Raw genomic sequence first — 14,930 nt, 5'->3', positions numbered from 1 at the left:
ACTGGAAATAAAAGAAAAGCTGTGCTCTGGCCCCAGGCCCCGAAGGCTCTGCACTCAGCCTTACTCTGTGACCCTCAGCCTACAGCACACTGGCTTGCTCTTCTGGGCCCTCTCATTGTACCTCAGGATCCTCATATTTTCTCTCCCCATTGGCATGAAGACCTGTATCCCAGATCTGGCCTGACAGCTACCACTTCTGTCTCCTCCAAGCTCAACTCAAATGTCCCCTCAGGAGGCCACCTGAACAGCCCCCTCCACCTACACCCCAGCCTCTCCAGCAGACCTGTTGTGTTCTCTCTACAGTATCAACACCCTTTTATATGGCACCTCATTTAATCTGTCTTCATCATTAGACATCTGACATCATTAGAATGTCAATTCCGTGATGCTGGTCACTGTCCACTGCTGTATTCCCAAACTCAAAACTTGCATGTGGCATGTTAAAGGGATTTTAATGAATTTTTTTGGAAAAATAATGAAAAACTGCTTTTAGGAGGCTTGCAGCAATTCATACTCCCATCAACAGTACGAGTACTCATCATCTTATCTCTCACTGAAGCAGTTTTCTTAGAACAGTGCTCAAGAGATGGAATTCTGGGGGACCCTCACAGCTTGAGCCCTGCAGGAAAAGCAATGGGATTGTTCTGTGATCCCTACCACTCCCGTCTGAACAGAGATTAGGCACACTCTGGTACAGCCAGGTATGTTACAACAAGAGCCACCAATAGGATTTTATTTTCCCATCCAGTTTAAGTGTAGCCTGAATCTTCATCCCTATTATGTAAGTTGAAAAAAAAAAAAAAAGATTCCTTTCTGTGGCAACTAGACTCCAGTGAACTTTTTAGACATATTACATTGAGTAAAAAATAGGTGAATAATCAGCTCGAGTGTCTGGAATGTGGATGGGCATCACTTCTGTGCATTCTTATCACAAATTATCCAGTTTTGTTAATATTTTGAATTGCAGAACCTTTATTAATCTGTTCACTGATGACATTAAAATGCATATATTTCTGTACATTAATTTTTTAAAAGAACTTTAGGTTAAAAAATGTCTTTCAAAAATAATTGATTTATATAAAAAGTATTTAGTATAGAGAATAAGCACCTTTCAAAGGTAAAAGTCCCTGTGACACAACTAATACTAATCAAATCTCCCTTTACGTGAAAAGAATTTCTGTTTGAATACAAAATAATACACTTCTTGTCGCCATCTTTTTCAGACAAACCTTCAGCATCACTCAATTTGGGGATCACACTTAATCCAGCTAAGTAATGATTGTGTGTCTGTTCTTCAAAAGAAGACACCAAATACAAAGTTTCTAGCTTAAAAATAGCACCACTGGAGGAAAGGGATAAGTCTTTTAAGTGCAAAGTCCCTCAACAAGTGATTTACCAAAATTCATGATAACTAAATTTTGAGTGGTTGATTGTTATAACCTTTCTGTAATCTGGAGTAGAAAAGAGAATAAAATTGAAAAACAAAGCAAAACAGTAACTTTGAAGAATCAGCCCATACACACACACACACCCCTGCCAGACTGTGCTCTTAGTTGCATCACCAGTCAGCGACCTCTACCACAAAGGGCGTTTTCACATCTATCTTGCCGCTGTTGACGATGGAGCAGTCGGTGAATGGGCGGTCGTGCCCATCAGTTGCCTGCAGTTCTATGGAGTGGACCACTGTCTGGTGAGAGAAAAGGAGACCCATGGATCACTTCTGACCAGCAACTATGATGATCAAGAGGTAAAATCAATGTGAAGTCTGAGCCCTAGTGGGAAATAAGTTTTCATTTTTTATGATTACAAAAACCATGCACGCTAACTATGGAAAACTTAGGAAATCTATATATAACAGATAAAACTTACCTACAAGCTTGCTAATCAGTGAGCATATTTGTGTGTTTCCTCTCTTCTTTTTATTAGCAACCTAGCTCTAATAAATACTATTTCTATTCACTTGTTACAGCCCAACTTAAGAGTTAACGTGGAATTGGAGGTAATTTCATTTCCACTCTGTAAGAGGTCTAAGCATAAGAAAATGAGCCAGAAAGCAGATTTAGTAATGGAGCCAGTTCTGAGTTTGCCCATTTTAAAGCTGACTCCAGTGATCTACATGTTGTATGTGTGTGTTCCCAGTCACTTAGTTGTGTCTGACTCTTCGCAACCTGATGAACTGTATGTAGCCTGCCAGGCTCCTCTGTCCATGGGATTCTCCAGGCAAGAATACTGGAGTGGGCTGCCATTTCCTCCTCCTGGGGATATTCCTAATCCAGGAATTGAACCTGCATCTCTTGCATCTCAGCTCCTGCATTGGCAGGCCGATTCTTTACCACTAGTGCCACCTGGGAAGCTGAATCTACAGGTTGAGTCTGATGCTAATGTAATCTCTACCCCACGGGCTTCCCTGGTGGCTCAGACAGTAAAGGATCCACCTGCAATGCGGGAGACCTGGGTTCAATCCCTGGGGTGGAAAGATCCCCTGGAGAAGGGAACGCTACCCACTCCAGTATTCTGGTCTGAAGAATTCCATGGACTGTATAGTCCATGGGGTCACAAAGAATCAGACACGACTGAGCGACTTTCACTGACTACCCTGCCAATGGTATAAAGACCCTTTCTCTACTCTGGATGGTTTCACAGCCCATGGACCATTGTGTCTCATACAAGGCAAGGACTAAGCTAGTAGATCTCTCATGAGTTTCTAAAATAGGTTGAAACAAAATAGCAACAAAGTTTCTCAGTGCTCTGGACATGGTGTCAGCTAATCCACACTAAGATAAGAGATCAGCATTCTTCTAATAATAATACATATTTCTAAATAGATTGTGTGTTTGGATTCTTATGTGCATATGTGTACCTAAAGCAGCAGCTACAGACCTGAATTACCTGTGGCAGCTTAAAAACTGCTTATTTAATGATTGAAATGGAAATTTCTATGTTGGGTATATTTGACCACAATTTTTAACATGCTTGTTTGCAGGCCCACCTATGAAGGTTCTGATTCTACAAGTCTGGGGTGCGGTCCAATGTTAAGAAAACCACCTAGACAATCTCTGGAGGGTCAGGGGATGGAAGTCAGGAGATTGTGAAAATTCCTTGAAACTGTATGACACACACACTTTCTTATTTTCCTTCTAGAGACAGTTTATAGTTTTCAATAGTTTCTCAAAGTAGTTTATGACTCATAAAATATTCAGGACTATTTGTCTAGGACCAGGAAGCAGATCTCCCAGGATGCATGCCAATGGTGGAGGGAGGTTAACACAGCCAACCAGGACACCAAGACATAAGATCCAGAAGACCAGAAGGAAAACCATGACCGGAAGAAGGAAGCCCCAGATGCGTACTCTTCATTTTTCTTACAGCCTAGGAAATGGCAACCCACTCCAGTGTTCTTGCCTGGAGAATCCCAGGGACGGGGGAGCCTGGTGGGCTGCCGTCTCTGTGGTCGCAAAGAGTTGGACACAACTGAAGTGACTTAGCAGCAGCAGCAGCAGCAGCAGCATTAAAGTGAAAGTGAAGTTGCTCAGTCATGTCCGACTCTTCGCGACACCATGGACTGTAGCCTACCAGCCTCCTCTGTCTATGGAATTTTCCAGGCAAGAGCACTGGAGTAGGTTGCCATTTCCTTCTCCAGGGGAATCTTCCAGACCCAGGGATTGAACCCAGGTCTCCCGCATTGCAGGCAGACACTTTACCATCTGAGCCACAAGGGAAGCATTATGTTGTATTCAAAAATGCTCACTTGAATCAGTTTACATTTAAAATACTTGGAATCTGATTAGACTCAGCAGTTTTAACATATGCATAACTATGTTTAACTCATTTAAAAAGCAGTCAGAGGCTGGGACTAGGATTCCTTGCTATTTGAATACATTCTTTTGAGGACACTGGTTTATGAAAATGTAGGCATGTCCTTCACTGTGATGGGACCTAAAGTGATATATTAAGTGACATTTCTTTGCCCCCTTTGCTTCTCATCCCCCTTGTTATTTCATCATCAAGATGTGTCCAATTCTTTGGGACCCTGTGGACTGTAGCCCACCAGGCTTCTCTATGAGATTTCCCAGGCAAGAACACTGGAGTGAGTTGTCATTTCCTTCTCCAGGGGATCTTCCCAACCAAGGGATCAAACCTGCATCTCCTGCACTGGCAGGCAGATTCTTTACTACTGAGCCACCTTGGAAGCCCTATCTCACTTGCCAATGAGAATTATTTGACAGTTCTGGTTGAACACATCTTTGCCTTGTAAGGGAGGTTCTGAGTCAGCCAGCTCAGTTCCTGCCCTTTAGTTGGGAATGGAATCAGAATAACAGGTAGAAGTTGTGGGAGAACTACAGTGAGTGAGGTTAGTTTATTTGCATTTGGATGAGTTCACATGAAAACAATGAAATACGGCAGAGGGAAGGGACTCAAGGATGCTCCAGGGTTGTACCGGGCAGGCCTTACAGCTGCCAGTTGAGGAGCTGGAAGAGCATCTTGGGGCAGCTGCTAAGGAGGAGAAATGCAGGGAGTGGAAGAGAATGAGGATTTTAAGAATTCCTCCTATGGATTATGAATTGGACCCCTTTGATGTTCTTTCAGACACAGGAGCATAAATTTGAATTCTCTTTAGGAATTCTGGTGGTTATACTGTGTGCCTCTGAAAGCGACTTATATCTGTACTGAGCTACGTGGGCTCAGAGTTTTTAAAAATATTTTAAATGGTGGTAAGGAACACATGGAGAAGAAAATAGCAACCCAATCCAGTATTCTTGCCTGGAAAACCCTATGGACAGAAGAGCCTGGCAGGCTACAGTCCATGAGGTTGCAGAGAATCAGACACGACTGAGCAACTGAGCACAAGAAACACGTAACGTATAATTACCATCTCAGCCACTTCCAAGTGTAACTTTAAGTTCATTAGTTTAAGCATATTCACATTATTGCGCAACTAAATCTCCAGAAGTTTTTCATCTTGTAAAACTGAAGATTCTTAGAGATGCTCACTGAACACCAGCTCCCCATTTCTTCATCCCCCAGCCCCTGGAAACCATCATCTTGCCTTATGTTCCCAAGTACTTGACTACTTTAGATTCCTCATTTGAATGGAATCATACAGTCTTTTTGTGACAGGCTTACTTTACTTAACAAGACATTCTCAAGATTTATCCATGTTCTAGCAAGAGACAGGATTTCCTTCCTTTTTAAGTTTAAATGATATTTCATTGTACCTACAGGATTTCATTTGGTTACATTAAAATGAGTTTCTAATTATATCTAATAGTATGATAAATTAAGGACTCAACTTCTCCCCCAGCTTCTGCTCCAATACTCCTAACAATTAAAATACCGTGTGTGTCTGTGTTAAGTCGCTTCAGTCATGTCTGACTCTCTGTGAGCCCATGGAGTGTAGCCCACCAGGCTGCTGTGTCCATGGGATTCTCCAGGCATGAACACTGGAGTGGGTTGCCATGCCCTTCTCTAGGGGATCTTCCCAACTCAGGGTCTGAACCCACGTACCATATATACTTTATTCACCTCTGAGGAGGCCAGTCAGCATATAATTATGGCTCTCTAAGAAGCATAATCTGAGAGCAAATCACTAAGAGTACTTTCATTATAAAGCTTTAGATGAGAAAAAATAATATATCGAGTTACCATTCCATCAAGGACTTTTCCAAATACCACATGTTTGCCATCCAGCCAGGTGGGCTTGGTCAAGGTGATAAAGAACTGAGAGCCATTGGTGTCAGGCCCAGCATTGGCCATGCTGACCCACCCAATGCCATAATGCTTCAGTCTGAAGTTCTCATCTGGGAATGTCTCCCCATAAATGCTTATACCTGGGTGAGACAAAACAAAAAGGGTAGGGTCGACAGATGTTATGCAAAAGTAAATTCTTCAAAGGGAAGTATAAGGTTTGAGTAGAGCTGGTTAAGAGAACCCTATAGAAGATGGGAATGAGGAAGACAGTCAAACATAAAGAGCAATTAAGCCGAGGATAAAATTTACTCCTTAAGGAAACAGCACCAGGGACCAAAAGAAACCAACAAACAAAAGCCTTAAGTATGACACAAGAAGGCAAGATGCCCTCTGGCCTCAAACGAAGACCCAGACCTTGACCAAGCAAGTCAGTGATTTCACTTTGAAATGAGAAGAAATGGCAGGCCAAGACGGCATGGTAATGTCTGATGGAATGATGGGTAAGCCATCCTAGTGACCTCATCTCTGTCCTGAGGGTCAGGTCACTTGTCCTGGGTCACTCATACCTCAGCAGCCAAGCGAACTGCAATATGCCCTTAATATACACCCTTGGCCAGTCCTCATAACAGTCCTATGGGATAGGTTCTCTCATTCCCATTGTGAATGAGAAACTTATCAAACTTATCAAATGGGAGGTTATCAAGCTTGAAAAAAATAAAACTTGAACTTCTGACTCCAACTCTGGTTCTCTAAGCACTTAGAGCCTCAGTACTAAGAAGCATAGTGCCAGCCTGGACATCATTAGGCTTGATGACTTCAGGGTACAGAGGGTGACAGCAACTGGGAGCAGCCGGGGAGCCAGCCTTGAGCCAGAGGCAGGCATGGGGGCTGGAGACCTAGCACAGCACATTTTTCCTATAAAACAACAGTTCTGACCATCTGCTCCATCCCCCAACCCTGAGTGCCTGTGACACCCAACTTCTCTACTGCAGGTCACCTTATCCATCAGTGGCCAAACTTAAAGTCTGGCTCAGTCAGCTCTCATGTTATCTCCTTCTTACTATGCAGTTCTTGTGAAGGACCAGGCAAAAAAGTTCCTTAAGACTTGGGTCTTACATGGGCATTTTTCTTCATTCACATACAACCAAAACCTCTTCATAGCTAACATAGTTAACTTTTCAAACAGGTTACCTCGAAAGTGTTGCTGTAGAGGAATAGTAAGGACATTTTGTGAATCCTGATGATTTTTCTTCTTAAGGTGTACATCTTGGGATATACAGCTTCTAAATAAATTAACTGGATATTTTAACAACTTCACTGCTTTGTAACTCTTATTTTATATTAATCTGAGTATTAATATTGAATAATTTAAGGAACCCTGCCTTTTTTTTTTTTTTTTTTTGGTAGATGAGGTCAAATATAATTCATCTTCCTAAGGAAAAAAAAAAATCCAATCCTGGCTCAGTTAGAAGGAGCAGAAGTGAATACCAAAGGTAAGCAATTTATAGCTGGTTGGTAAGTGACATACGAAGTGGCCTGGCAGGAAAGTTCTGCCTACAGAGAGGTCTAGGATAAATTTAAATGATCCAAAAGGTCCTATCTCCAAAACTCAGAGAATTTTAATTCTGTACATGCATGTGCACGTGCGTGCACACACACACACACACACACACACACACACACACACACACAAGGCAGAGAGAGAGAAGAGAGAAAGAAAGAGGAACAGAAGAGAGAACACTGAAGTTCCATCACCATTCCTGCCGGGGCACAGGCAGGACCGCGGAGTGCCAGTCCCGAGGGGACCAGCACTGGAACCAGGCTTTTCCACCAGAGACCCAGCTCTGCAGCAGCCCCATTCAACCAAGTAACCTAAACATGTTCCTCTGATCCAGTCTACTTTCCCATACCCAGCAGCATTTCCACCGGTGTCTTGGCAAATCCAAGCATTTAATGACAGCCAGTTTGTTATTTTAAAAAACCATTGCAATAAACATAAAATCAACAATAGTGTTTGAAAATGGCTTGTTTCTTTAAAACGTTAGCCATTTACTATCTACCAAACCCAGTATTTGCTGAATTAAAAATCTTAAGTAAATAAAAATAAGTATATAAAGTACTTAAATAAAAATTTGGTATAGTTCCATATTGTATGTATGTTCAGGAAAAGAACTCACTACATTTATGAGAAAAAGACCAGGGAGCTGGGCAGCTGGAATCCTCAATGAAAAACAATAAGCTCAGTTATATTTGAAATTCTATAAACTGAATTATGGGTTCTTTATTGAATTCTAATGGTATTGATAAAAATTAATTTATACTGTAATTGTGACAAGTGGTCTATTACTTAAATTTTTATTACTGCAAAAGCTAATGATAAAAAGAGAATTTTGAAAGAAGGAGGTAAATTCACCTGTGATCCTGCCACCTAAATACCAGTCTCATCATTCTGGCATGATGCTTCTGGGCCACCACCACCACCCCACCCCCACCACCCCACCCCCCCGCAAAATGCACTTCTGCAGCTGGCTGTCCCCTCCAGGGCACATGGCTTTTCAGTCTACCTCTCCTTGCTATGACAGACTTCTTTCCATACTGCTACATACCAGGAATCCAGGATTTTCATAAGTGCAAAACAGCCGACTAAATGAATACATCTCCACTAAAGAAGGATGATGAATACCCAAGCAAAGACTGCTTAAAATTAGGAGGCCTCACTCATTCACACCTACCAAGATTTTGTTAGATGAGGCCCCCCGCCCCCAACCAAAAACTCTTATCTTTCTGGAAGAATTAAGTTTGTCTTTTTGACTTTGTTCCTTGAAGCTGGGAGTTCGATATGCTGGGCAAATATACCATCTTAGTCTTAGGTATCACTTGGGTAAGCAGGAAAGGAAAAGTTTAAGAGACAACGTTACCACCAGTGCCATCTCCCCGGGTGAAGTCTCCTCCTTGAATCATGAAATCTTTGATGACGCGATGAAATGTGCTTCCTTTATATCCATATCCTTTCTAAAGAGATTATGTCAATTGAATACACAAGCAGATATAACCCATACTGTAAGATAAACCCCAGAGTTTATCTGGAAATGACAAAATGAGAAAATTACACAAAATATCTACAGAACTACAGTAGGCACCTACAATAGTTTACTGACAGATATTTATCATTAGCTGACTGAAAAATAAATAAACTAGGGAAGCAAAATACTAACATGCACAAGTAAAAAGAGAGAAGTCTGCATTTTCACTTAATGACTGTTTCACTTTCTAGAACCTTGAGGAAACTGACTGCTTAAAGAATACAGATTTTATAGAAAAACAAAGTAAAATATTATTAGATGTCTCAGATTCATCTCATCTACTAATTTAACACTTATTTTCCCAAGTATAACTTTTTTTTACATTTACATTTTTTAAAAGGTATTTATTTTTAATTGGAGGATAATTGTTTTTTCTGCCATGCATCAACATGACTCAGCCAATGTGCCCTCCCTCTGGAACCTCCCTCCCACCTCCCACCTCATCCCACCCCTCTAGGTTGTCACAGAGCCCCAGTTTGAGTTCCCTGAGTCATGCAGCAAATTCCCACTGGTTCCATGCTATTCTCTCCATTCATCCCCCAGAATACATCTGTATGTTTGGCTTAAAAGGAGGAAGATTCAATTCTGTGCACAGTTAAAGGGGATAAAACTGAGGCATACCTCTCCTGTTGCCAGAGCGACAAAATTTTCCACAGTCTTGGGCACAACTTTTCCAAAGAGGCCAATTACGATTCTGCCAACATCTTTATCTCCAATCCTCACGTCAAAGAAGACCTGCATGGGGGTGAAAGGCAGAGCACCAGGTTACAGAAAAGCCACAATACAAGGTAAGTCACGTGACAGTCTGAGAACAGACCCACGTGCGAGGGCCCCGGCCACCAGCATTTTATAAAGGAGGGGGTGAAGGAGCAAGAGATAAACTAAAGGAGTTCTGAAACCATTTTTGTGGGTGCATTTCACTCGCAAATATTCATCCACCAAACCATTATGGCGCACCATCACTGAGTCAGACGCTGTGCTACGAACTGGGTTTAAAGTTGGACTCGGTACTGTCAGAATGAGCCAGTAACATCTTCAAGAATTCCTCTCCCCCAAGTACTGTCGCCTCGGTTCCTAGCTCTGTGGACAAAACTAGGGGTTGAGAGTGGAGACTACTGCTCTTCTGAAAGGTGATGATCCCCAGTCTTGGCAGGAGAAAAAAAAAACTGGTGAGGAAAGAAATAGTCTAGCCGTCCAGATTTATTTTTTTGTAACTTCGAGCAACACCAAATTCCCAGTGAGTTCTCAATAGATGTCTGCTGTCAAGGGGCCTGTGAAAGATGATCAAAACACACAGCCCTGCTCCAAAAGGCCTGCCACTCACTTCCAAACACACTAAGACACGTGAGCCTCTGCTGCTTCCTAAGTACAGCAAACATTGCACGCTGGTCCTGCCAGAACCATTTACCCTGTACACTTGAGGCACCAAATCCAGTCAAGTTCCCAAAGTTGCCCAAGTAGAATGTGCCTTTTCTCTGTCACAGCATTTTAAAACAGAAGAGAGCAAGCACAACTCCAGAAGTCAGTCACTTCTTTCTTGACAGATATGCTTAAAAGTTCTCTTGAACTTTTTTTTAACTGTTTCACCTAAAACGAAATTATATATGTTCTGCTTCACAAATCACTGTGTTAAGATGATTTTGAGACAGAATGTTTGAAAAGGCCGCAGAGTCAAAGGGCATTCTGTTAGCAAGTTTAGATAATATGAACCAATTCACTATCTGAATGGGTAAAAAAAAAAAAAAAAGACATTCAAGAGATGGCTTTAAAAAAATTTAAGAAGGTGTCAAAGAGACAAGATGTCATACAGTTTAGAAAAATCGCAAAGTAAAGACTGTCAGGCTTTAGTTCAAGACAAGAGCCTCTGCCAATACATCAGGACGTCTTTCATAGGATGATGTGATATTTAGTGTTCCATGTGGCATTTTGCAATTTTACATGGCCAGAGCTGCAAAAAAAAACTGTTATTATTATTTACATGCTAAAAGTTTAGAGAATACATAAAAGACCAGGCCCTTGAGATTGGGCAGTGCAGTGAATGGGACAATTCAGGAAGTTCCATTAATGCCCACAAGAGCCTGGCATGCAGCCTGGGGTAAAAGAAGCAGTTTTCCAAAGGGATTTCCAAATCAAGGTGTAAATTAAATAACAGGCAATAATGAAGAGGCTCCAGGACAAGAACTGGGTATGTAATCGTAAGGAAGCACCACATAAGCCTGCCAGACTTTTAAAATAAAGAAAAGAAAGCCTGTGAACATTTCAATGGCAAAGAGAATAAAATGTGGGAGGACAGCATGAGAAGATGAAGAAAAAGTGTCTATGTCACCCAGCGTAACTCTCCAATAACCATCTTGTTTTCCTACATGCAGCCTAGCACATGTATTAATATGATGTTTTTTCCCAAACCACAGCGTCCTTCAACTTCTTGCATGATGGCATGAAAATACAGCAGAGTTTCCCTAACTCTAATGGAAACGATAAAATCAAATCTTGTTAAATACTTGTCAAAGATCTCTGCAGCAGGCATTGTAAGGGTACAAGTGGAGGAAGTCCCTGTCCTCAGGGAGATTATGGAGAGAGACAGGCCAAGTACATGAATAGCCATAGCACAAGGCTGCGGGTGACAAGTACCCCAAGAACACTGAATATCAGTGTGCTGGAGGGATGCTGAGGGCTGAGGAAAGGTATCCTGACAGAGGTGTGATGGGATGCCAGCCTGGAAGGAGGGGAGCAGCCTCCGGGGACAAGAATGGGCACAAGCCCCACCTGGCAGTTCTTTCTGGAACCAAAGCACTGAGGCAGGAAAAGGGATCTCTGCACAGAGAAGCGACACAACCCTTCTGACCACAACAGGCTGGGAAGGAAGGCTCTCACCCATTTCAGAAGGTGGAGGAAGGATCTGGCTAAGAGTTCCAAGTTTTGTTAGGCAATACTAGGAACATGAAAGACAGAATTTCAATTTAAAGCTGCGTTCACCTGGACTGCGATTTGTCATGAATGTGACTCTCTCTGTCTAGGCAATTTCTACCTGAAGGCGTGGAAATGGCATTTTTAGATCCCCAGTGCCCAGCACAGTGTTAGCTCAAGCAGATACTTTAAAAAAAAAAAAAAAAAAAGGCAACACTGAATGAAGACCAGGGCATACAGACACCTAAACAGATGGTAAGGTGGGCCTGGGGTGGCCGCCAGGCAAACCCTTTTACCCTGAGATCGTCTCTGACTTTTCTGCCTGTCATTAGGAACAGGCCCTGTGAAAGGGAATGAGGCTATAAAGTCCCACAGAAGAGGAAGCACAGAGATAGTCATTGTGATGGGAAGTCAAGTTTTACAAGAAGGTATGTACAGATAAAATTTCATAGTTAGAGGTGGTGATTATCTGTGGAGATCAGAGCAGTCTTCCTGGAAAAGGTGGCGCTTGAATTCCACATTGCACTTCAAGAGCTGGCCCTTGGTCCCTCCTTTTTCCCCTTGAGGCTGCCCTTGAAAGTCATCTGAAAATTACGGGGCACTAGAAGGTGAGAGCCTGGTGGGCTGCAGTCTGTGGGGTCACTGAGAGTCGGGCACGACTGAGCGACTTCACTTTCACTTTTCACTTTCATGCATTGGAGAAGGAAATGGCAACCCACTCCAGTGTTCTTGCCTGGAGAATCCCAGGGATGGGGGAGCCTGGTGGGCTGCTGTCTATGGGGCTGCACAGAGTTGGACATGATTGAAGCGACGCAGCAGCAGCAGCAGCAGCAGCAGCAGCAGAGGGTGGGATGAGGCAAGAGGACCTCACAGAGCCTGCTCCAAACCCTTGTAGGGTTAACTGTGCTTCCATTTCCAAAGTAACTGGGGAAGACACCAAGTGCAGGAGCCTCGAGGTCAAGGAAACTGTTCTCACACCAGCTCTACCACTTATTGGCCATGGGACCTTGGGCAACTCCAAGCCCCGGCTCCTCATCTGTACCTGCCCTGCCACGGGAGGATTAATAAGATAACACAAATAACACTAACAGCTGACCTCTTAAATCAGGAACTTCAATCAGGGCTAAGCACTTTACCTGCTCTATCACATCTAATATGCAAAACCTTGCCAGCAGGTATTATTTCTATTTCCACTTACAGAGGAGGAGCCTCAGGCATTCTTGGTAACTTGTTATTACCTCAGGTGAAGCCTCTTAGCCACTCTGAGAACTGCAGAAAGTGACAGCTACCTGTGACTTGAGCACAGCTGGAAAGATGGCAGCATTATTTTCTACACTCTCAGGTGCCTGACGCTGCACAGAGCCCATGGCATCTGCTGGAAAATGCAAGGGTGCAAATGCCAACTGGGTGGATTTTGAGACCAGTGAGTCTCTGAGACTGGGCAGGAGGCTGAGGTGGTGGCCGGCAGCAAGATTCACAGACAAGAAAGGGCCCTGGGAGAGACAGCACTTCATACCTCTCATTTACAGATTCTTGTTTTCAAACACAATCAGAGGAAAAGCTAAAGACTGCTGGGGAAAACATACAATACACTAGAGTGATGGCTAATTCATCTACTTGTCCACACTCAGAAATCATTTTTAATATTTCCACTTCCCAACAGAGTAGCTGTCTTAAAATGCCCCACTGAGAAAGTAATTCAGCAGAGTCGAATCTGTGGCAGGACATGCCTGCACAGTTAGTTTTTAGAACTTAATGACAAATGGGGCGGGGGGGAAAAAAGGGAGATAGTGGTAAGTGACTATTCCAAACCTAGAGTGCATGAAAACTCACTCAGTGACAGCACCCTGGCTAAGAAGCCCCACTCTTCTTCCCTGCTCCCTGAGGTTCCCAACCACAGTTCATTTATCACCGCACCCTGGCAGCAGGGCCTTCCTGTTCACTCCTCACTCTCAGGCTACATCAGGTGTTGGGTTGTACCTCTCCCAACCTGTGTCCTCCCCGCTCCTCCGGTGGGGTCTGCAGTGGAGGACTGAAGCACCCAACACTGTCATTTCTACTGGCAGGGGACCAATTGTTAAGACCACCTGCAGCTGCTCCTTCTTCCAGATTCTAAGACACTCCTGCCAGTGGGTTTTCCAGAAGTAGTGATGACGGGCACCAAATCACTCCTTTCCTCCCTCTGTCTCTCCGGGCATCCTCCCTCATTTTCTAACCTTGGGTAAGCCTGCTGAAAAAAAGACCTGAAGCTGTTACGGAGGCAGTCTAAGGCAGATCTCCACCCCACCACCTCCCATCGGGATTGACAGGCTGGCCTCGGTCATGCAGGGGCCTCCTGGGCCTCGCTCAGCAGCATCCCAAGCCCTGTGTCTACTCCCCAGTCTGAAACGCGCACCTCTCCCTCCCTGGCGGGGATTGATGGTGGTTCCTAAACACGAAAAGGACAGTCCTTGGTTAAGCAAGGCCACGTAACGCCTACCCTACCCCAAGCGACAGGGGCTGGACCTGGGGCTCTGAGCGGCCGGGTGACATCCACGGGGGCGGCCCAGCTGCAACCCCTCCTCTCGCAGGGCGCCTCCTTCGCCCTCCTGCATTCTTCCTGTTTCTATTCCCAAGTCCCCGCCACGCCGAAGGAAGTCCTCGGCTGTCTCCTCCCTAGAGAAAGGGCTCGCCGGTTCCGGAAGCTTCTCCCGGTTCGGGGGCTGGTGGCCACGTCGGATCACCAGCCCAGGAGATGACGCTCAGACAGCCCGCGGGGGGGGCGGGCTCGGCCTAGCGCCCCTAAAGTCTCCCAGGAGAGCGAGGGCGCCCCCCTACCCACGCGCGCGCGGGGACCCCCACCACTACCACCTAGCCCCGCGGCGGCCTCCCATCCTCTGCGCCTGGGAAGCCCCCTGATCGCCGCCCCTGCCCCTGAGGTTCCAGTCCCCACAGCTCCCCCATCCCCCCGGGCGGCACGAGGGGAACTTGCTGCCCGCTGCCCGGTCACCTTGGCCGTCACCGAGGGGCCTCGCTTGCGGAAGCCCGAGGCTCCCGCGGACGGTACGAGGGCGCTGAGCCCCACGCAAAGCACGAGAGGTAGCAGCGGCCGGAGACCCGGGCCCATGATGAGCGGAGGCGGCGGCGGCTGCGGCTGGGGCGCGACCGCAGACTCCTGGACTGCCCGCGGGACTCCTGGCCGGCTGCGCCTGCGCGCTCCCGGCTCGAGGGGCGGGGGTGATGGAGACGCGGCTCTCCGGGCAGGCCCGGAAC

At 44.9% G+C, this 14,930-nt stretch overlaps 1 protein-coding gene across 1 annotated transcript; it reads right to left on the bottom strand.

Moving 5' to 3' along the window:
* Positions 1 to 943: 943 nt before the first annotated feature.
* PPIC (peptidylprolyl isomerase C) lies at positions 944 to 14,854 on the bottom strand. Its single transcript, XM_004008676.6, has 5 exons — positions 14,668 to 14,854; positions 9,393 to 9,506; positions 8,607 to 8,700; positions 5,644 to 5,828; positions 944 to 1,687 (listed from the first exon to the last, which is right to left on the bottom strand). Exons 1-5 carry the CDS (start codon positions 14,782 to 14,784, stop codon positions 1,559 to 1,561), a joined length of 639 nt encoding a protein of 212 aa, XP_004008725.3. The 5' UTR covers positions 14,785 to 14,854; the 3' UTR covers positions 944 to 1,558.
* Positions 14,855 to 14,930: the final 76 nt, after the last annotated feature.

Source organism: Ovis aries, chromosome 5 (genome assembly GCF_016772045.2).
Source record: "Ovis aries strain OAR_USU_Benz2616 breed Rambouillet chromosome 5, ARS-UI_Ramb_v3.0, whole genome shotgun sequence".
In the NCBI taxonomy this organism is placed as follows: domain Eukaryota; kingdom Metazoa; phylum Chordata; class Mammalia; order Artiodactyla; family Bovidae; genus Ovis; species Ovis aries.
This window is presented reverse-complemented; position numbering and strand designations above follow the sequence as displayed.

Bases quoted from the DNA above. Each gene is read 5' to 3' on its own strand.
- PPIC (XM_004008676.6), bottom strand. From the start codon at position 14,784: ATGGGCCCGGGTCTCCGGCCGCTGCTACCTCTCGTGCTTTGCGTGGGG. The intron at 8,701-9,392 runs GTATGCCTCAGT...TAATCTCTTTAG, and splicing joins TCGCTCTGGCAACAGGAGAG to AAAGGATATGGATATAAAGG. The intron at 1,688-5,643 runs GTAACTCGATAT...TTCTCTCACCAG, and splicing joins GAAAAGTCCTTGATGGAATG to ACAGTGGTCCACTCCATAGA.